The sequence below is a fragment of the Suncus etruscus genome, chromosome 7, assembly GCF_024139225.1.
Source record: "Suncus etruscus isolate mSunEtr1 chromosome 7, mSunEtr1.pri.cur, whole genome shotgun sequence".
Taxonomy (NCBI): Eukaryota; Metazoa; Chordata; class Mammalia; order Eulipotyphla; family Soricidae; genus Suncus; species Suncus etruscus.
Genome location: NC_064854.1, coordinates 6028908 through 6050890, shown reverse-complemented (window position 1 = coordinate 6050890; position 21983 = coordinate 6028908). Strand labels below are relative to the sequence as shown.

The 21983-nt window shown below is 33.2% G+C and overlaps 1 protein-coding gene and 1 non-coding gene across 2 annotated transcripts in view; one reads left to right on the top strand and one right to left on the bottom strand.

The window, feature by feature from the left end:
* The window catches only part of ABCA13 (ATP binding cassette subfamily A member 13), a 288890-nt gene extending 269594 nt beyond the window's left edge, over positions 1-19296 (top strand). Inside the window, 3 exon segments of the mRNA XM_049777030.1 lie at positions 8824-8929; positions 17775-17912; positions 19204-19296. Coding sequence (XP_049632987.1) covers positions 8824-8929; positions 17775-17912; positions 19204-19296 — 337 coding nt within the window.
* On the bottom strand, positions 14352-14458 carry LOC126015164 (U6 spliceosomal RNA). Its single transcript, XR_007498056.1, has one exon. It is a non-coding gene; the product is annotated as a U6 spliceosomal RNA (small nuclear RNA).
* Positions 19297-21983: the final 2687 nt, after the last annotated feature.

Sequence of the window (21983 nt, the reverse complement as noted above, 5' to 3'; positions counted from 1 at the left end):
ATGGAGTGTCAAATAATTTCTAGTTACTCATCATCTCATTATCATTTTCTTCTCTTCTTTTTTAAGTATCTTTCTTATACTCAGTTAATAATAACATGAACCTTCCTGCGACCGACATCTAGTGCTTTTTTAACCTTTTATTTTTTGTATCAATTATAGGTTATATTATTCTATTAGTAACATATGAACAAACACATTGATTTAAGAATATTCATTTGTCAATATAAGATAACAATCCAGGGTTAAAGAGATAGTACAAGAAGTTCAGGCAATGGCCTTGCACTAGGCTGGCATCAATTCAAACTCTGTCAGGAGTGTCAGGAGTGATCCCTGAATATAGAGACAGGAGTGATCCCTGAATACTACTGCGTGTAACCTCTAAACCTAGAACTGATTTGAAAAAACTGGTAAATAACTGTGTGTGGCACTGGATCAATAAGTTATCTTTATAATTTGCTTTTTTTGTTGTTGTTGTTTTTGGGTCACGCCCGGCAGTGCTCAGGGGTTAATCCTGGTTCTATGCTCAGAAATTGCCCCTGACAGGCTCAGGGGACCATATTGGACGCCGGAATTCGAACTATCATCCTTCTGCATGCAAGGCAAATGCCCTACCTCCATGCTATCTCTCTGGCCCCAATTTGCTTGTTTTTTGAGGGAAGAATGATAGTATCATGTAAGTAGGATGCTTACCTTACAAGTGGCCCATTAGGCTTGAATTCCCAGCATCATATGTGGTCCCCTGAACTCACCAGAAATGATATCTAAGTACAGAGCTCAAAGCCCTGATCACCATCAGGGTGATGTAGATATATGTGTATGCATATATAATATATGTAGATATATGCATGTGTCTATAATATATGCACAAACAAGTATATATGTGTACCATATGCATAAAATAAGCAATGTATTTGTGTACACATATAGAATCACCCTCATGCTCCTGGCTTAGGGGGCCATAGGGGATGTCGGGGGATAGAACCACGGTCTGTCCTAGGTCAGCGCATGCAAGGCAAACACCCTACCACTTGCGCCACTGCTCTGGCCCTTGTTTGATTTTCTATTTCTAACATAAGGGACAATTCAGTGTAATGAAATAGATTCAACATACTAGTTGAACAAGTGAAGATGTAGGATGAAAGAATTCACGAGTGCAAAGTCTAGCACAGATGGGCCTTTCCTAATTGATACCTATTTTCAGATTGCTCTGATGAATCTTTAAAAATGTAAGCAGATAAATTTTATGCCTCATTTTTCTTTGTGAACTACTACTGATAATTAACCCCTTTAATAATGTTATTTATTTACATCCCACTTATCTGTAGACCAAAGGATGCTTTAAAACAGTTCATTATTCATTCTGTTTGCTGTATTTGGAACTGAATTCTGCATTCAATTTCATCATAAGCAAGAATATAAAAATTATGTGAATCAGGCCTTTTATGGACTTGCTATATTTTCCCTCCACCTTTGCTGGAGAGTCATATTTGATGTTTATCTACTCTGACTTGCTGAAAATTAATGTGCAGGGCAGAGAGCAAAAACGTGTTGTTTGGAAACCCAGTTGTAATCTCCAAAATGGAGAATTATGATCATGAACCTATTCATAGGGAAACACAGCTAACCCTATGAAATGGAATGCTGAATGCTGATCAGAATGAACTTTTAAGTTTACAATTACTGTCAGTTAGTATATGGGGTAAAGTTTATTTTCGTTTAGTTTCGTTAGCCTAGAACTTGTGTGTATCTGAGTGAGTGTGTGTGTGTGTGTGTGTGTGTGTGTGTGTGTGCTTGAAGGAAATAAAGTCTGAATATTTTTTTTGTTTTGTAACTTAGAAGCATTTTAAAACTTAAATGAAATTTTAATTCTATTTTCTCATGAGCATGGAATAAATTTTCTTTCAATTAAATATTGGCACAATTTTTATTACAGGTAAAATTCATAAAAAGGACATGTCTATGATTTATCTTTATGAATATTACTTATAGATGACTAGTGAGGGTAGGCTTACATGAGGAGATTCTGCTTTAACAGATTTTTATATTCCTTTGGTATATGGACCTCTGATAGAAGAGTAAATTATTCAAGTTAGATAGTTATAATTTAATCATAACTCAAATTGTACCTGTCAGTCTCCTTGTAACATGCTCAAAGAAAATAAGAATAAATAATATAAGAACATAAGTTTATAAGGAAAAGGACATGGATACATAAAGATTCAAATAGCTAGGTACATATTTATAATTAACAGCAATCCAACTATTTTAAAACTAAAGTTTTCCAGGGGTCCTCAAACTTTTTAAACAGGGGGCCAGTTCACTGTCCCTCAGACCATTGGAGGGTCTGACTATAGTAAAAACAAAATTTATGAACGGATTCTTATGCACACTGCATATATCTTAATTTGCAATGAAGAAACAAAACAGATACAAATACAATATGTGGCTCGCGGGCCATAGTTTGAGGGCCACTGTAATTATTCCAATATATTTCTTTGCTGTATAATAAATTTATTGAAATGGCCATCTTCTGTCTTACAACTTCTGACTCTTACAGAGTATGATATTTTAGCATTTTACAATTTTATATGTCATCTCTATAATCTATGTTAGAAATATACAAATTCTATCATATATACACAACCTTATTAATTTTCTGTCAACATAAACCAATTTTTCTAAGATGACTAATATAGTCACTAACAATCTATTTCGTATTGCTAAATGTGACTATCATTGACATAAACAAAAAATATACCATTTGATTTAGGAAGTGGAAATTTTCACATTGTAGAAAAATATTGACTATATTTCTCTCTGTAGTTTCATGTCTGATATCAAGGTCTTTAATCCATTTTGATTTGACCCTTGTGTGTGATGTTAAAGAGAGGTCAGATTTCAATTTTATTTTGTGTGTAATGAACCAATAATCCCAACACCACTTGTTGAAGAGGCTTTTCTTGCTCAATTTGTATTTCACATTCCTTTATCAATGATTAATTGTTGTATACTTGGGGTCAGTCTCAAAATACTCACATCTATTCCTTTGATCTGAGGGTACTTTCATTAATATGTTAAATAGAAGTGGAGAAGGGCTACAACTTTGTTTTGTGCAGATAGTAGACGCAGGGGTGAAGAACAGGATTTTTACCCTCACTCAAAATGGCAAAATGCAATATGTGTTTAATATATTATTTTAAAATTACATGCCTTTGTGTGAGTGTTTGTTTTGGCAGGTCACTGCGTGGTGTGGCTCTCTGACTCTCAGAGTTTAAAATTTTGGCTCTTTGTGTCAAACTTGTTTGCCACCCCTGTAGTAGAGGAAGACTTTTAGTTTTAACCCACTGAGTATATTTTTCATGGGCCAGTGGCAAATGATCTTGACTATACTGTTTTGAGAAAAGTTTCTTCCATTCTCATCTCATTGCTAGTTTTATCATGAATGGGCATTGAAACTTGTCAAATGCTTTCTATGAATCCATTGATCTGATCATAATGATTTTCATTTTTCCTTTTGTTTATATGGTGTATTATGCTGATTGACTTACATATCTTAACTGTCCTTGAATCTTTGGAATGAATCCTATTTGTCATGTATGACCTCCTTGATGCTTCACTGGATCTTAGAATTTTGTTGAGATTTACATCTGTATTCAATAATATATTCATCAGTATGTATATGCTGGTCTTTCTCTTTTATATGGCACCTTTGTTTTTGGTATCAGTATGATGTTAGCTTTATAAAAACTATTTGGGAGTGTTAATGTTTGTTCAATTTTTTGGAAAAGACTGAAAAGGACTGGCAGTAAGTCCTCTTTAAAAGATTTAAAAAATTCACTAGTGAGTCCATTTGGACCTGGTCTTTTTGTTTGTTTGCTTTTTGGGGACAAGCTTTTTGATTACCATTTCAATTTCCCCAAATGTTCAAATATTCAAGGCCATCTTGGTTTAATCATCCAAAATTATAAGACTTAACGAACTTATTAATTTCTTCCAGGTTCTCTTGTTTTGTGGCATAACATTTATCAAATTAATCTCTGATCATCCTTTGAATTTCTGTGTATCTGTAGTAATGTCACCCTTTCATATATTATTCTGTTTATTTTCTCTCTTATTTTGTGACTATTTTTAGTGGTGTACAGATCTTATTTGTTTATTTAAAGAGCCATCTCTTACTTTCATTGATCTAATGGATTGCTGTTTTTATTTTATTGATTTAGAGTTCATTGATTTATACTCTGAACTTTGCCATTTTCTTTTATTTGCCTAATTTCTTTCATTTTTACTAATTTTGTTGATCATTTTTCAATTTTTCGAGTTATATTCAGTTATATATGTAGGCTCTTTCTTCTTGTTGAATGCTTATAAGACTATAAAATTCCCTCCCAGTACTGCTTTTTCTGTGTCCCACAAATTCTGATTAACCGTGTATTCATTCTCATTTGTTTCCAGAGATAATTTGACTTCCTCTTTACTTTCATCTCTAACCCAGTAGCTATTCAGTAGAAAGCTACTTAATTTCCAGGTGTTAATTTTTTTTCTCTGTGTCTGTTTATAATTCACTTTTAGTTTCATTTCATGATGATCTGAGAGGTAATTGATACAACTTTTATCCTCCTTAATTTATGGAGGTGTATTTTGTGTCTCAGCATGCGGTGTATATTTGCGAATGTTTCATTTGCATTGCAGAAGATTGTGTATTCAGCTTTTTAGGGATGAAGAGGCCAATAGATATCTACTAAGCCACTCTAGTTTTCTCCTTAAGATTCAGTATTTCCTGGTTGGATTTTAGTTTGGTTGTCCAGTGAAGGGTGACAGAATGACTTTTGGAGTCTATCATTATCATTGTGTTGTTATTAATGTCTTTCTTCAAATCTATCAGCAATAATTTTAAATATTTGTCTGTCTCTCATTAGGTTCATGTATGTTTAGGAATGAGATTTCTTTCTGTTGTACATATTCATTGATTATTAATAAATGTCCCATATGAACTTTTTAAGCTTAAAGTTTGTGCTGTCTGATATTAGTTTGGCCATCCCTGCATTTTTAATGCAGTTGTTTGTTTGAATGATTGTCCTCACAATTTGACTTTGAGTCTATATTTGCTTTGACTGTTCAGATGTGTTTCTTGCAGGCAGCAAAAATATTAAATTCAACGTTTTGATCAATTTTGCTTGTGTTTCCCAATTAAGTGCCATCTTTTGGTAGGAGTTTGGCCTGTTAGGTCTGCCTTCCCTGGAAGTAGATCCTTCAGCTCTTCTTTTGAGGTTGGTTTTGAGTCTGTTAAGTTTCTGAGCTGTTATTTAGCCATGAAGCTGTGTATCATTCTTTCAAAGCTGATTGTAAGTCTGGCTGGGTGAAGTATCTTTGACAAAGCTTTTATTTCGTTTAATTTTGTCAGTATATCCCACCACTTCCTTTGGGCCTTCAGAACTGCTTGTAATAAATATGCTATAAATCTTAAGAATGCTTCTTGTGTATGATTTCTCGTTTTGATCTTGCTGTTTTTAGTGTTCTATCTCATCTGTGGTTTTTCATCATTGTGACTATTTTGTACCTTGGAGTGCTTTTCTTTGGATATCTTTAGCTGGTACTCTGAGGATCCAGGATGTGGTTGCATGCACTCTATATTTCTTGGAAGTTCTCAGCAATGATATATTTGATTATTGCTTCTTCATGGAATTTTCTTTCTGGGTCTCTTGGAACACAATGATCCTTATGTTGTTACAATTGAATTCATTCTAGAGTTTTACTGTTGAATGTTCACTGTCTTTGGGGATTTTTTTTCCAGCCTCTTCTGTTGTGCAGTTCATCTTCTACTTCACTGATTCTGTATTCAGGAGTTGTTACTCCATTGAGAGTCTTTCCATTGAGGTTTTCATCTTGCTTACCATGTTTTTCAGCCCTGATGTTTTTTTGAAGTTTTCTAATTTCTACTATTATATAGTTTTTGAGTCTTATGAGCTGTCAGTTCTATCGTTTTGAACATCCTTAATATTCAATCTCTAAAAATATGATCAGAAAGCCTATGTTGTGGCTGGTGTTGGTTGGGCCTTCAGTCACAAGGTGCAATGGTGTTCTGTGTAGTTTTTCCATTGTGAAATTTATTGTATAGAACTTTTATTATGTGTTGGGGTGTAGATCCTTAACTGAAGAAATATGCAGTGATGAAGCAAAGTAGAGCAGCTGTGCTCTTGCTGGTCTCACACACCTCAGCTGGATTCAAGGCTTTTATTCATAATTTGCATTGATTTTATATCCAAAATACGAGTGATTATTAATTTCAAAATAAAAGTTAAATGGATGGGGAAATTATTATTAATATAATATAATGAATCACCACTTCAGAATATATTTGAATGCCTCTTCCTCAGTCCTAGAATATTGATGGCCACTCAGTGCTTATGGGGCAGTCAGAAACTTAGGACTTGCTCTTCTAGATCTTTTCCTTCCTTGCTTGTTAGGCTCCACATGCAGTTATCCCTCCCTGGGGAAATGGGTCTGCAGCTGAGGTCGCTGCAGGAAATAAACCAGGCCAGGCTTAAGAGGGTGAAATACGCATGATTGGGGAGCTTTCCGCCTCATTGAATGAGTCAGAGAGAGAGCACTATTAATATTTTATATAGGTCATTCATAAATGTTAAGAGCCTATAAATCTGGAGTTATCATTAATAGCATCATTTATTCTTATATCTAAAAAGAATCTGTTAGAAAAAAGACATATTTTCTTATACTAATGATCTTACATATCTTTCTAGAGTGTCTCCTTATAGTTCCTATTTAAGTTAATATAGATTGTCATTTCTTTGTTCCGTACAATATTTTCCTTACTTTTTGAGCTATTACTGGTTAACTTTTTTCCAATAAATTTTTATCACTAGTTCTTTTTTTGAATTTGTTATTGTATTTTTTTGTGGGGTTAGTACTGTTTGTTTGGACAAGACAATGTTATAGTTGGTATTTTGTCCTCTCATCAGATGGCATCTTGTGTCTATTTGGCTCTTTTTTTGGTAAAATCAGTTACAGTTAATGACCATTGGTTATTACATTCACTCACTAAGACCTGTGAAATGATTGTGCTCTATTTTATCATTGATTCATTTATTTTTTTATTTTACAATATCTTTACTTAAGTAACATGATTACAAACATGTTTGTAGTTGGGTTTCAGTCAATAAAAAACACACACCCCTTCACCAGTGCAATCTTCTTACCACCAATGCCCCCATTTTCCACCTCCATTCCCCCTGCTTATATTCAGACAGGCATTCTATTTCTCTCATTACCATTGTCATAATAGTTCTTAGTGTAGCTATTGCTTTTACTGTACTCACCTCTCTTTGTGGTAAGCTTCATATCATGGGCTGGTCCTTTCAGCCCTCATCTCTATTGTCTCTGGATATTATTCACAATACTGCCTTTTATTTTAGGGTTTTACCTTATGTTTACTGCTAAATATGTCCCAAAACAAGAAAAATAGAGAACATGTATATGTGTATATATATATATATTTACCAATATGTAGCTGTTTATCTTTTATCATTTAATGAATATATTATACCCAGTCTGCAATAAAGTATTTAAACTTTTAGCATAAATAACAATCAATATAAAATATAGTTATTACATTAAATATTTGTGATAACCACATAAAGTATTTCTTATCAATCCTTAACAGGCAAATAATGTTGTCTACTTTATTTAATTACCTCCATGCAAATTATTTGAACAGAATGGATTAATTAGAAATGTTAAGCCAGTAAATGAAAATATTAGGGAATGGCATGTTGGATATTTTGAAAGCTTTTATATGATAGAAGTACATAAATAAAATTAATTCTGCATGAAACTAAAATTATTTGCATAAATGTATATATTATGGCCAGAAATGAATGTATATAGATATAATTATAATTACTAATATAAACTATAATCTTGTATTTTTAATTATTTGACATGTCATGCTTTAAATTTTTATATTAGAAACCTAGAGAAATCCTGACACATTTTCTTACATAGTTCAGAAAGATTTTCTCATGAGTATTTAAAAATGCTACAATTCAAACTCTAGAATAAAAATGAGTTGCAAATTCTTTATTTTTAGAGTACTTTAAGTTTTTACATGTATATACAAATATATGCTTAAAGTGAAAATTGATTCAATTAAATTATAATTGAATTTAAAGATGCATTAGTAAAATATATTAATAGGATTGAAAATTTTGCTAATAGTGAAAATAGACACTAAGGATAACAGATGCATGCCTCCTATATGTTCATTTTACCTTCCCATGAATGATTTCATTTTATGTTCATATTGCTTTTGCATGTTTCCCAGATACATTTTGAGGTTTTTTTTTTTTTTACCAACTTAGTTAAAGCCTACACAGTTCCTAAATCTCATTATTTTCTTACTTTTACCATACTCAATAAGACCCAGATTGTTTTGTTGTTGTTGTTGTTTGCTTTGGGGCCACACCCATTGAGGCTCAGGGGTTACTCCTGACTATGCTCTCAAAAATTGCTCTTGGCTTGGGGGGCCATATGGGACGCATTGAGATCAAACCATGGTCTGTCCAAGGCTAGTACGGACATGGCAAAAGCTTTATCTATAGTGTCAACATTCTGGCCCCCATAACACCCAGATTGATATGCAGAATTAACTTAGTCAATCTCTTAGACAAATTATTAAACCATTTTGAGATAATAAAAAAGGCTAGAAATGTTGAATCCCACAAGTTAGACATTTAGCCTAGAATGAAGGACCTGGATTCAAACTCAGGATGTCCATTCAGATTTTCTTGTTTTATATTCATATCTCAGGTTTGGTGATGGCTATACAGTTCGAGTTTGGCTCAATAAAGATACAGACCAATATAGAAATGTTTCTGACTTCTTGAAGCTTCATTTTCCAGAAATTCAGTTTAAGGTAAGTTAATATTTTAAACCTCTTTGAAAGCAATAAAAGAACCTTTCTCCCAATTATTCCATTTATTTTGCCACACCAAACAGTGCTCAGTAGTTATTTCTGGCTCTGTATTCAGGAATTACTCTTGATGTTGCTCTGAAAGCCATAGAATCAATGAAGACCATCATGAATCAATCCTGGGTTGGCCACTTTTAACGAAGGTGCATGTGCACTGAACTATAGCTCCAGGCTTTCATATTACCCAATTTTAAGCATGAAATCATATTTTATGATTTTGTTAATAGATTCAATGTTTAAATAGTCACAATATCTTATCCAGTACCAAAGTGTCTGCATCCCTTACTCACTGTCTCAAAGACACTTATCATCTCCTGCTATGCAGTTAAGCTCAATTCCATAGACCAATTCTAAGGTTAGATTGCCGTTGGACATTTTATCTTATTTCTTATGTAATTATATCTCACATGTAGAAGACATTATTCTGTATCTGTCACTTTTTTCTGACTTCACTTAGCATATTAAGTTTTAGGACTATCAATCATTTATGGAATTGCATAATTCAGTTTCTAGAGGGAAGTAGTGTTCCACCACTGTGTATAAATATCACAACTTCTCTATGTGTTTTGGTGTGCTTCAATTATTTTTAGATCTTTGTATTGTGGATAGTGCCACACTAAATATAGAGTGGAAACATCTCTTTGAAATATTGTTTTAGGGTAGGTGCCAAGAATTGGAATTATTGCATCTTGTGAAAACTCAATACTTAACTTTTAGAGAGGATTCTATATTGTTCCTGGAGGAATAATTGCCAAATAGTGACTGCGTCAACATTGCCAAATAGTAGATGAGGTTCCCCTTTTCTTTCTTCTTGGCATCACTGGTTCTTCTTATTTTTTTTGATGTGTGCCAATAGCATTAGTGTAAGGAAATCTGTCATTGCTATTTTATTCACTTGACTTGAGGATAACAACTGTTGTTAGCTGTTCATCTTTTCGTTTTGTTTTGTTTCGTTTTTTTGGGGGCCACACTCATTTGATGCTCGGGGGTGACTCCTGGCTATGTGCTCAGAAATTGCTCCTGGTTTGGGGGGACCATATGGGACAACAGGGGATCGAGCCGTGGTCTGTCCTAGGTTAGCTTTTGCAAGGCAGATGCCTTACCTCTAGCACCACAGCTTCGGCCCCAGCTGTCCAGCTTCTTAATTTGGAGTGTTCCTTTAGGGATGACAGCATCAAACAAATAAACTTGTCCAGAAATTCAATGGAGTAAGGAGCCTGCACTTGCTCAAAAAAAAAAAAAAATCCTGATAATACCAGTCCCAAAACCTGAGTACCTAAAATGTGGTCAGATTGTTGTCCCTGAAGAGAATCATAGAGGGTCACAGATGAGGCAAGGCTATTGAGTGATTCTGGGTGATGGGGACAGTAAATGTGGTTTCAACAGGGCCAGGGTTTGGCCAACCCTTTCCTCCCAAAGATGGCCAGCTTTCTGCTGCATGAGTCAATGAAACCATAAATTTTCATGACTTGGTTTATGTCTCATTTGAGAAAAGAATGAGTCAATGGAGCTGACCCAGTTTCAACATGACAACTAAATTTTCTTATTTTTTGAAGTAGTGTTTTGTAGTTTTCTTTGTCTAGGAATTCCACCTCTTTAATTAAGTTGACTCTGATGTACTTGGTGTTTTGTGGCACAATTTTGAATGATAGTGTGTTTATAATGTCTCTTTCTTATCTTTCATAATTTGTTTACAGAAAAGCCATTTACCTTTTCATATTAATTTTGTAACCTGCCAGTTTATATATATATATATATATATATATATAGTTTGCAGAAACATTTATGTGGAGTCTTTATTGTTTTATATCATTCACAAACAATAAGAGTTTGAGTTCTTCCCTTCCTATATGGATGCCCGTGATATATTTTTCTTGCTTAATTTTTATGAAAAATATATCAAGTAATATTTGAGTAGAAGTGGCAAAAGTGGGCAGGCTTGTCTTGTGCCAGATTTTAGGCTTTTTCCATTGAGTATAATATTTGCTATGGGCTTGTGATAAATGGTTTTGGCTATATTTGGGGAAATTTCCTTTATTCCTACCTTCTGATAGTTTTTTAACATTAATGGATTCTGGAAATGGTTAAGAACTTTTTCTGCATCTATTAGTATGATCATACAATTTTGCTTCTTTATTGTATTAATGCTGCATATGTTGATTAACTTGCATATGTTAAGCCATCCTAGTATGCCTGGTATAAATCCTGTTACTCATTGTGTATGACTTTTATGTACTGTCGGATTGTATTTATAGTATTTTATTGAGGAGTTTTGCATTGTTATCTATCAAGGCTATTGGCCTGTTATTATTACTGTATTTTGTGATGATTCTGCTTTTGATAACAGTATGTTGTTACTGGGAGTGTTTCTGTTACTTCATTATCCTGGGTAAACTTGAGAGGGATTGGCAATAGTTCTTTTTTGAAGGACCAAGATAATTCACTAATTAATTCATCTGAGACTGAGCTTCTGTTTTGGGGAGGCCTTTTGATTAACACTTCAGTTTTCTTGATACTGATTGATACACTCAGGAATTCCAGATACTCTTGATTCAGTCTTGGAGATTAGAGTAATAAAATGTATTAATTTGTTCTATGTTCTTTCATTTTGTGGAATAAAGATCTCAAAATAAACTCTGATTATCCTTTGGGTTTTTGTGGTGTCTGTTGTGACATTCCCCCATTTCATTTTTAATTCTGCTTATTAAGGTTCTTTCTTTCTTTGTGAGTCTTATTTAATTTTTTCAAAGATCCAACTTTTGTTTTTAGTTGATATTTTTGGTTCATTTTTTTTTAGATTTCGAGTTTATTAATTTCTTCTCTAAGTTTTAGTATTTCTTCTCCCCTGAGTGCTTCAGATCATTTCATTGATAATTTTTCTTTATTTAAGTTGCACCATTAATTTTTTATGTAGGCTTTCCTTACTTCCTGTTTGCAGAGCTATACATTTCCTCTTAATACTGCTTTTGCTGGGGTCTGAAGTGGTAGTACAGTGGTAATGCATTTGCCTTGCATGAGGCTGACCAAGGACAGATGCAATTTCAATCCCCAGCATCCCATATGGTCTCCCAAGCCAGGAGGGATTTCTGAGTGCAGAGCCAGAAATAACCCCTGAGCACCACCGGTGTGGCTCAAAAACAACAACAAAATACTGCCTTGGCTTTGCCCTATAAATTATGTTACTTCATATTCTCATTATTGTTTATTTCCATGAGTTTTTGACTTCTCAGACCTACTGGTTGTTCAGCAATCAGCTGCTTTGTTTCCAGGTGTTATTTCTCTGCTTCTGTTTGTAATTTGCTTCTATTTTCAATACATCCAGAGCTGAGAAGATAGTTGGTAAAATTTCTATATTCTTGGTTTAATATAGCTATGTTTTGTAGGCAAGTATGTGCTCTACCTTAAATTATATTCTACGTACACTGGAAAGAATGTGCAATCAATATGAATGAAATAAAAAATCCTATATATCTACTACTCTCTTCCAATTTTTTCTTCAGTTAATATATTCTTATTGAGCTTTGGCCTTGCTGATCTATCAAGAAGTCACAGAACAGTCTTGAAGTCTCCAACTATTATTGTGTTTCTTTTGACGTATTTCTTTAAGTCTATTATTAGCTGTTTTAAATATTTTCCTGGAACCTTATAAAGTGCATTTATGTTTTAGAGTTTTATTTCTCATTATGTACATATTCCTTGATATTCCTTGATTATTGAGAAGTGACTCTCTTTGAGTCTTATAACATTTTTAAACCTGAGGTCTATATTGTCTGATATTTGCATGGCAACTCATACTTTTTGAAGAAACTTGTCTGAAGGACTGTCTTCCAAACTTTGGTGTTGTGTAGGGCACTGTATGGAGTGCCAAAAATCAGGCATAGGTTGACTTCATGTTAGGAAAACTTCTTTCCTCTTGTATCAACTCTGACTCTATCCATGTTTGCTCTTTTTCTCTTTGAGATGATTTTGTTTATTTATTGTTTTGCTTTTTGGTTTTGGGCCACACCCGGTGACCCTTGGTGTTACTATGGCTATGTGCTCAGAAATCTCTCCTGGTTTGGAGAACCATATGGGAAGCAGGGATCAAACCCAGGTCCATCCTGGGTCAGCAGCATGCAAGGCAAACACCCTACAGCTGTGCTATCACTATGGCCCCATCTTTGAGAAATTTCTACAGTTTATCATCTTGTTGATTCTTCCAAAGAACCAATTATGGTTTTTCTCTTGTTCCTATATCTTTTTATCTTTAGTCTCATTTGTTTTCAGTAACCTTTTTTTTTCTCTGATTCTCTGACTCATGGTTGTTTTTTAGTAAATTGTTTAATTTACACGTGTTAGGAATTTTTATTTACAGTTAATATAGAATAAAAATATAAATATATAAAAGTAAAGTAAGTAAAGGTCCACGTGTTGGGTGAGTCCTCCCCTCGCCCTTTAACCTAAGTTTTCTTTTGAGATATTAACCCCACCTGGATGATCAGACCCACCCATACCTGGGATGGTGGGGCTGTTTAAATAAAGAAAAAGTCTGGCTGAGGGGAAGTCAGGAAGAAATAGCAAAAGAACAAGAAAACAGACATGGCTTTGGAGCACAGGTCATGGAAAATTCTGCAAAGAAAGCAGATGGCAGAGACTCATGGCAGGAAAAGCCGTGTGATATAAAAGCAAGTTTGCTCTGATGAAACTTTGACTGCTTGTAAATTATTTCTCCACCATTACCCTGCAACTTCTGACCTGTACATCTGAGGGATTAGGAACACGGTGCCTGAGGTGGTCTCATCCAACAAGTGGACTTTATACTTATTATTTATATTTATTTTAATTCAATAAGATAATTTATATTTATAATTTATTTTTATTTTCATAGCCATGTCATCTGAGAGGACAGTTGAAATGATTTCTATCTTTCTAATTTTATGAGGAATATTTTGATCTATCTTTATGTGTTCTATCTTGGATAATATCTTAGGTGCATTTGATAAAAATGAGCATTTAACTTTTGGAAGAGAAGAACCCTATCTGTGCATTTGTCTGCTAGGTCCATGTTCTTTTTATCTCTTTGTTGAGTTTTTGCAAAGATTATCTATTCAGAAATAAAAGATGAGTATTAAATTTCCTATAACTATTAATAACTCTTGGTGCCTTTTTATGTTTATTGACAGCTATTTCAAATACTCTGAGTTTAAATGACTGTGAGTCATTGGGAGGATATAAATTTATAAGTATAAATACATCTTTATTTATCTCTTGAGCATGAATAAAGAAACATTCTTTTTCCATCATTTTTAACTTGAAGTCTATATTGTTTAATATAAGTATGACTACTCTGGCTTTGGTATTTTTATATGTTATGTCTTGAATTTTTTTTAAATATGAACACCTCACGAATTTGCATGTCATCCTTGCACAGGGGCCATGCTAATCTTCTCTGTATCATTCCAATTTTAGTATATGTGCTGCCAAAGCGAGCACATGTCTTGAATTTTTTTCTCTTTTGTTTCCTTCTGACTTGCGTCCTTTGGGCATCTTAATTCTGGTTGACTTTATGTGCTCCTGAACTCTGAAATATTTTGTTTTTATGATTTCATTGATTTCTAGTTATTCATTAAATTCTCCTTCCTGTTCCTCAAGGATTAAAATGATTCTTATATTGTCCCTCTTGAACTCATTCTCTAATTCTCTGTGATATTGTGTTAATTTATTTTTGATCTTACTTCCATCTTCTGTTGGTTTATCAGAGTTTTATACATCCCATCTCAGAGCTCATCACTTTTCACCCAACTGTGCTAACTTTGCTTTTGATGCTTTCCATTTATTTTTTAGCTAAAATATCTTACTTTTCGTATCTCTTACTTATGACTATAGTTCTTAATTACTTTTCTTATGATTTCTTTTAAGTATACCATTGTTTCTTTGGGTTCATCTGCATCACTGTGTCCCTAAAGTCATAATCTAAGAGGCTATAGATCAGATTAGTGCTGGTAAAGTCTTCTGGGTCATTATCTTCATTTCTTGCATTTGGTAGATTTTTATACATCTTCATCTTCACCACTATGTCTACTATTTTCTATATTTAATTTTAGAGTATACTCGCCTAAGATTGTGCTTTGTGATTACATTCTAGAGGCATTGGGGGATTGTTCAAGCGTTGTAAACTTCCATGGGATTATTGGTTTCTTTAGTGTGAGATTAAAAGAGTAGATGCTACACATGACCATATACCATATTCAATATATTCCACTTCGGTTTTCTTCTCAGAGTTGATAAGGTAACTTGGAAACTGAATTATAGGAAGCAACCTTTATACAAGACTCTTCTATATGAAAGGTTAAGTTTGACTGGGTCTTCCAGTGGGATCCAAACATCCTTGCTGGACTCTAGACTGCTTCCCCTGGGTAAAGCTATGAATTTACGCATTTCCTTGTCCAAATTATTCTTTCAAATTTGAATGATAAGTACCTAAGGAGATTATTCTTGTTTGTATTCATTTTTAGTTTATTCAGGTATACTTGCAATTTACTTTAATCAAATTAACTTTTTTTTTACTATATTTAACTATTCTCTTCTTACATATAGGCTCGCATTTAATAATACATTAGTCTCATGTGATATATTTTGTGTTTATTAATTTATCTTCTTTATTTCAGTACTCTCTGTCTTGGTTTTTGTCATTTTGGTTACATTGACTTGGAATTTTTCTATTTGGAATTATTTTGGCTAGAACCCATTGATCTTCTCAAATTCAGAGTCAAGCAACACCCGGGGAAATCAGTTATTATTTCTTTGATAAGTAGTTCTTTATTGGTCTTAATATCCTATTTATTTGGAGTTCCTTTAATTTGTTTTTATTTAATCCCATAATAATACATTTTTAATTTTTAAGATTTTTTTCACTTTTTGGTCTTTATTTTATTATTTTTATTTTATTTTATTTTTTTGGTCATTTTGATCTTTATAATGGTTTCATACAATGTCTTTTTGAGATAATTGACCTGTTCCTCAGCTTCTCTTATTCTACTTCTAAGGATTTCTTCCACTGATTTGTCTATTTCATTTACATTTTCTTCAGTACTATCACTTCTGATTGTAGTTTTCTCCTTTCCTTCTCATATTTTTCTCATGCTTCTTTCACTTCCTGTCCACACATTTCCTTACACATGTTAGATTTCTCATTGTAATAATTCTAAAGTCATTGACTTTAGTTAAAGAGCTGGTTAGTCCTAGTAGAATGTTTCAGATTATAACCTTTATTCATTAAGCATGATGAACTTTATGCTTTTTTATGTCTGTTGAGCTCTGAAAGCTATAGATAAAGTCCTGGGTTTGTAGTACAGGGTCATTTTCTTCAGTCTTTTGATTTGATACAATGGCTCTCCAAGGTCACAGTCAGTTTATAATTTTGCCCTCAGTAATGTTCCCTATTCTGATATAATGCTATGAGGAAAATAATTTACTTGTTTGCCAGGACCTAGTGTTAAGGGATAAAGTTCTTGCCAGTATATCTCTTAGTATTTTTGGCCCTAAGTTCTTGTATAGGCTTCATAGTCTTCTCCTTTATTTCTGGGTGTCTACTAGGTATTAAACCAATTTTTCAATCAAGTAATTGTGAGGAAGGAGACTTAGAAGGCTGTGGAAATATCTGGAACTTACAGACATCAATATAGTCTCCTTTTCTAATACCATGGGTATCCAGTGTTTACCAGTGGGGCAGCAGTACCTTTTTTCCATTTACTCACCTCTCTCACTTCTTAGTATTTCCAAAGGTAGGAACATTAATAAAACATTATTATTATTATTTGGTTTGGGGGCCACACCCATGACTTTGGAATTTCTACTAGGTTTGCACTGTCAGTGTTCAAGTGTTTATATAGGGTTCCAGGATGTACTTGGGTTAGCCAAATGTAAAGCAAATGATTACCAACTATCTCTCTAGCTTCCCACAATTTTTAGCTAAATGAAGTATTTGGGGGCATTCACTAGAATATTATGCCTTCTTTTTTCACCCAGCAGGGCCTATCACAGAAACATTTTACAATTTTTATTTCATTAAATTTACACATGGTCTGATACACAACACATATTTAAAAAGTCCATGTATTTAGAAATATAAATAAAAATAGCGGGAATGATACCTGTATATACAAATAAAAATAAAAATGAAGCTCGAGTATCATCAAGTCTTCTTCATTTTTGTTGTTGTTGTTTTGTGTTGGGGTCACACCCAACAACAGTCAGGGGTTACTCCTGGCTCTGTGCTCAGAAATCGCTCAGAAAAGGCACGGGGACCATATAAAATGCCGGGATTCGAATTACCGTCCATCCTCAATTGGCTGCTTGCAAGGCAAACACTCTACTGCTGCGCTATCTCTCTCCAGCACAAGTCTTCTTCATTTAACAGTAAAAACATCTGGGACCTAAATCAAGAACAAGTTTGAAGCTGAGGATTCTTTCCTATATTACTATTATTCCATATTAACGTTTATGAATGTTATCTAACTATAGTGTCACTTTGCCTGTTCATTTTTTCTTCCTTGTTTTTGTTGAAGAGATCACATAGGGAATAACATTTCACATAGGGAATGATTCCTGACCTGTATCTCACAGTGTTTAGTTCTTTTAAACGTTGCTAATGTAAAGTCAAAACGATTCATTGGCAGCTCACAAAACAAATCCTATCTGATATTAAAATATGTATTTCAAATAATTTCTTTTGCAATAAAATATATTCTGATCATTTATCCTTAATAGTTGTTAATCCCGTGATACATATTTTTGTTTTCATTTCTAGGGGCAACGCCTTCATTTATTGGAATATCATGTGCCCAAACGATGGGTGTGCTTAGCCGATCTTTTCACAGTTCTCGAGAGCAATAAGGCCATCTTGAATATCAAATATTACTCAATTAATCAAACCACTTTGGATCAGGTATGTTGTTTAAAAGGATCATTATATTGCACTTAGTTTACCTTGATGGCCTGACTGACATAACTGATTTAAATACAGCCATATTAGTTCTTAAGGTAATCATGTGTTTAATTAAGCCTCTTTATTTTTAATAAATTTGAACAAATATGTTGAGTCTTATAATTTGTTTATTGACTATTCTCCACTAAAAGGATCTTTTGTTACTGATTTTGATCCAATGTGTTTATTGTGTTTTACCCATACTTCCATACTTTACCTTCCAAATTATAGTTTCACTGTGACACTTTTTTAGTTTTAATAATTAACAATCGTTGTGACACTGATAAAAGGAATGTAAAATCCATTTAAAAGTGATTGTCCTTCCACTGTAACTTTACCTTGTCCTCTTTCTTTGCGTCTTTTTTCTCATAATTAAAAATAAAAAATTAAAAAACAACCCCCCAAAAAAGTCTATTCTAGGGGCTGATACAATAGCACAGTGGGAGTGTTTGTCTTGCATACAGCTGACCTAGGATGAACCTGGCTGGGTTTGATCCCTGGTGTCCTGCATGGTTCCCCATGCCAGAAGTGATTTCTGAGTGCATAGCCAGGAGTAACCCCTGATTGTCACCTCATGTGGCCCAAAATCTAAAAAACAAAACAAAAAAAAACAAATTTTTGACTAATATTCTTATATAGAAAAGTTCTTAATAGTAAATATTAAGATTTCTCCCCAAAGGATAAAGTACTATTTTTTCTTTTGTATATACAAGACATACCAAATCAACTTATTATAGTAATTACAAAACAAACAAAACAAAAAAAAGGGGCAAGAGCGATAGCGCTGTGGTAGGGCATTTGCCTTGCATGTGGCTGATCTAGGATAGACTTCGATTCCATCCCCAGCATCCCAAATGGTCCCTTGATCCAGGAGCAATTTCTGACCACATAACTAGGCATAACCCCTGAGCATCACTGGGTATGGCCAAAACCTGAAAAAATAATTATCTAAAACAATGGTTAAAGCATGTAGCATTTTTAGGTTATTGAAAAATTAACCAGAAATGCTTAGCATTCCCAGTTTTATGATCACAGTTTTCAGCACAGTTTTATGACGTTTTAGTAGAGAATTTGTTGTGTTTGTGCATTTATGAAAAGAAGGATACTTCTACTCCCTATAAAAATTTAGAGTATAGCTAGAGAGATATAAAGAATGGGGTGGATCTCTTGTACCACTTATGGTCCCCTGAGCCCCTTGTGAGTGATGACTTAGTGCAGAGATAATGTTGCTCTATTTATTTTTTTATTTCAGGTATTTATTAATTTTGCCACTGAGCAGCAGCAAAGTACACCTTCTACTCTCCACGTATCTCCTGATAATTATCAACCACGTCCCTTGCAGTAAAGAAGATATTAAGAGAATAAACTTATTTTTTATTAAATATACTCATATGTTAAACACTTAGGAGTTGAATATTCTCTGTCATCAGCAAAATTTTTCTACTTGGTTAACTTGAAATACTTGTAAACTAATATTCAACATTTGGGCTGGAGAAATAATACAACAGGTATGGCATTTAGCTGGCATCCAGGTTTGATTTCTGACATCCTCTGGGGTCCCCTGTGCACCACCAAGATTGGCATGGAATCAGTAATAAGCTTTGAACACATCTATTTTGGCCCCCACTAACAACAAAAAAATCTAATAGTGATTGATAGTAATTTTTTGTATAAACTTTTATAAAATTCACACTTACTCTCTTTGCCATTCCACAATGGAGCCAATTTCTTCCTGAGAGAAGCAAAGTAGGATTAACGGAGTCCACAATGGGATGTTTTGAAGTACAAGAATTAAAGAACCTTCTCTTTGAACATTTAATTTCATTCCAAACTGTTATGGAAATGGAGAATGGAATAGAATCTGGGTATATTATTGGAGGATAATTTACTCTAGTAGTGGGATTAGTGTTAGAAAATTGTATGCCTGAAACCCACCTAAGAATAACTCTAAATTACTATGCCTTAATATCTCATTAAATACTTTTGTAAACAATATCTAAAGAAATATATGGCACCTAGGGTTGTTATCTCCTCAGTAAATATTATCAATCACATCAGAATAAGCATGCAAAAGTTTGCTCATTGTTTTCATATTATGGCACAAAACGTTTTTAAACAACATATACCTAAAAATACATAACTAAAGAGTTTTTACCATTTTGCAAAGTTCTCTTAATTAACTTTGACTTTTTTATTAGTAGATCTTGTGCTCAGAGGCTCAGGGCCACTCCAGCTGCTACTTGGCCCAACTATGCAAACCTGATCTTTTAGTTCTCAAACTAGACTATGCTATGCTGAATAGAACTCTGCAGTGCTAAAGGCCATCAGGCCCGATCACCCTGGCTACACTGGAAATTCATTGTAGTATATTTTAGTACTACAGTTCAAACCTGGGGTCTTACTTGTATTCAAAACAGGTATATTTTACCATTAATAATATTTTCCAAAATACTACAGATTTTATAGAGATATAAAAATAAATATAACTTGAGAATATGTTTGGATTATTTCCTCTAAGTCTGATTTTTACTGTAGTTGTCTTAATATGAACTTTGTCAGTCTCTCTTTGGGACATTTTAAACATGTAATCCTTTAGGTCATATCTCAGACTTAATATAGATTAAAGCTGGTATATGTAATATGGGTTTAAAGAAATCTAGAAATCTGATGCACATTTCAGGTTTAATATCACTGACTTAAGAAAATATTCAATTGTCCTCTAATTATATAAGAAAAATGAACACAGTGCATAGAAACTAAATATGTATTTCTAAACTTCAATTTCCTAAAAGTTGTTTAATCTCACAATTACTGTTTTAATTGCATTTTAGATCTTCAATCTAGAAGCAAACTCTAAAAGACTTTAAGGTTAATATTTTGCACGTTATCACTGGTAAAATACTACTAAAAATAATTTCCAGAATATTTGCGTAGATGCATTTGAATTGAAACATTTGCCAACCTTTAAACAACATTTTCTGAAGTCTTTATTAAACTTATTAAACTTTCATTATTCAATTAAGTTTTTGAATCAAACTCATGTCACTAAAGAGTGACTTTTTTGGTCACATTGATATAAAATTCATATCTCAGATAATTTTATCTTTCTGTATTCACTTTATGCTAGAACTTTAATCAGAGGTAGGAATTAAGTCAATAATTAATGGTTTTTAATAGACTGGTTGAATTATACTAATCAAACAATGTTAAAAATCAGCTTTAATTTTTTCAATTTTATGTAACTGCTAGTCAAAATGAAAGATAAATCATTTGTTGCTGTTGAATTAATAAAATAAATATGTTATGTCTATAATATGATGAATGAATTAGATGTGTTCTGTCTTGTGTTTTTGCAGTGTTTTTCCTTGCATAATAAAGGATACTTTGAAAGCAATAATGCAACAGCTCCATGTCTTTTAAGGTTTGAAAAGGTTAAAAATTAATTGACCTTTGCTCTGATGCATTTTGCCCTCAGGGATTCTTTTCCTATCTTTCAATTGATATATTTGTTAAGTTTATCTTTCAAGATATGCTCTTGGACTATAAGCAGAAAGAAAAAAAGAAATCTAACATAAAAACTACCATATCACAGATGAATGCAACCAAAGGTGAAATGTTATGTTTATGTCAAAAATGCCATTGAATTTATATTTTAAGTGTTTGTAGTAAAAACTTTGGGTTTAAGGTCATACAACTAAAACATTTAAACAAACTCCATATTTTTTTTTAAGAATTCTGAGCAGACTGCTTTTACAAGTCAGATAATAGTTTCAGTAAGTAATCTTTAACTGATAGAGTATCTTTGCTTAGATATATAAAAGAATTATTTAGCCCTCATCAATAATATAATTGCCCTCATGATACCAAGGATAAATCCCAGAGTCTCACACATTCAAGGCATGGCTTGAACTATATACTAAGTCCATATATTTTATCAGTCTAAAATAATATGCTAAATCAAACTTTTTAATATTTAGATATTTCCAAAGTACATTTTCAAGATGCAAAGATTTAATTTTATTTGGTTTGAAT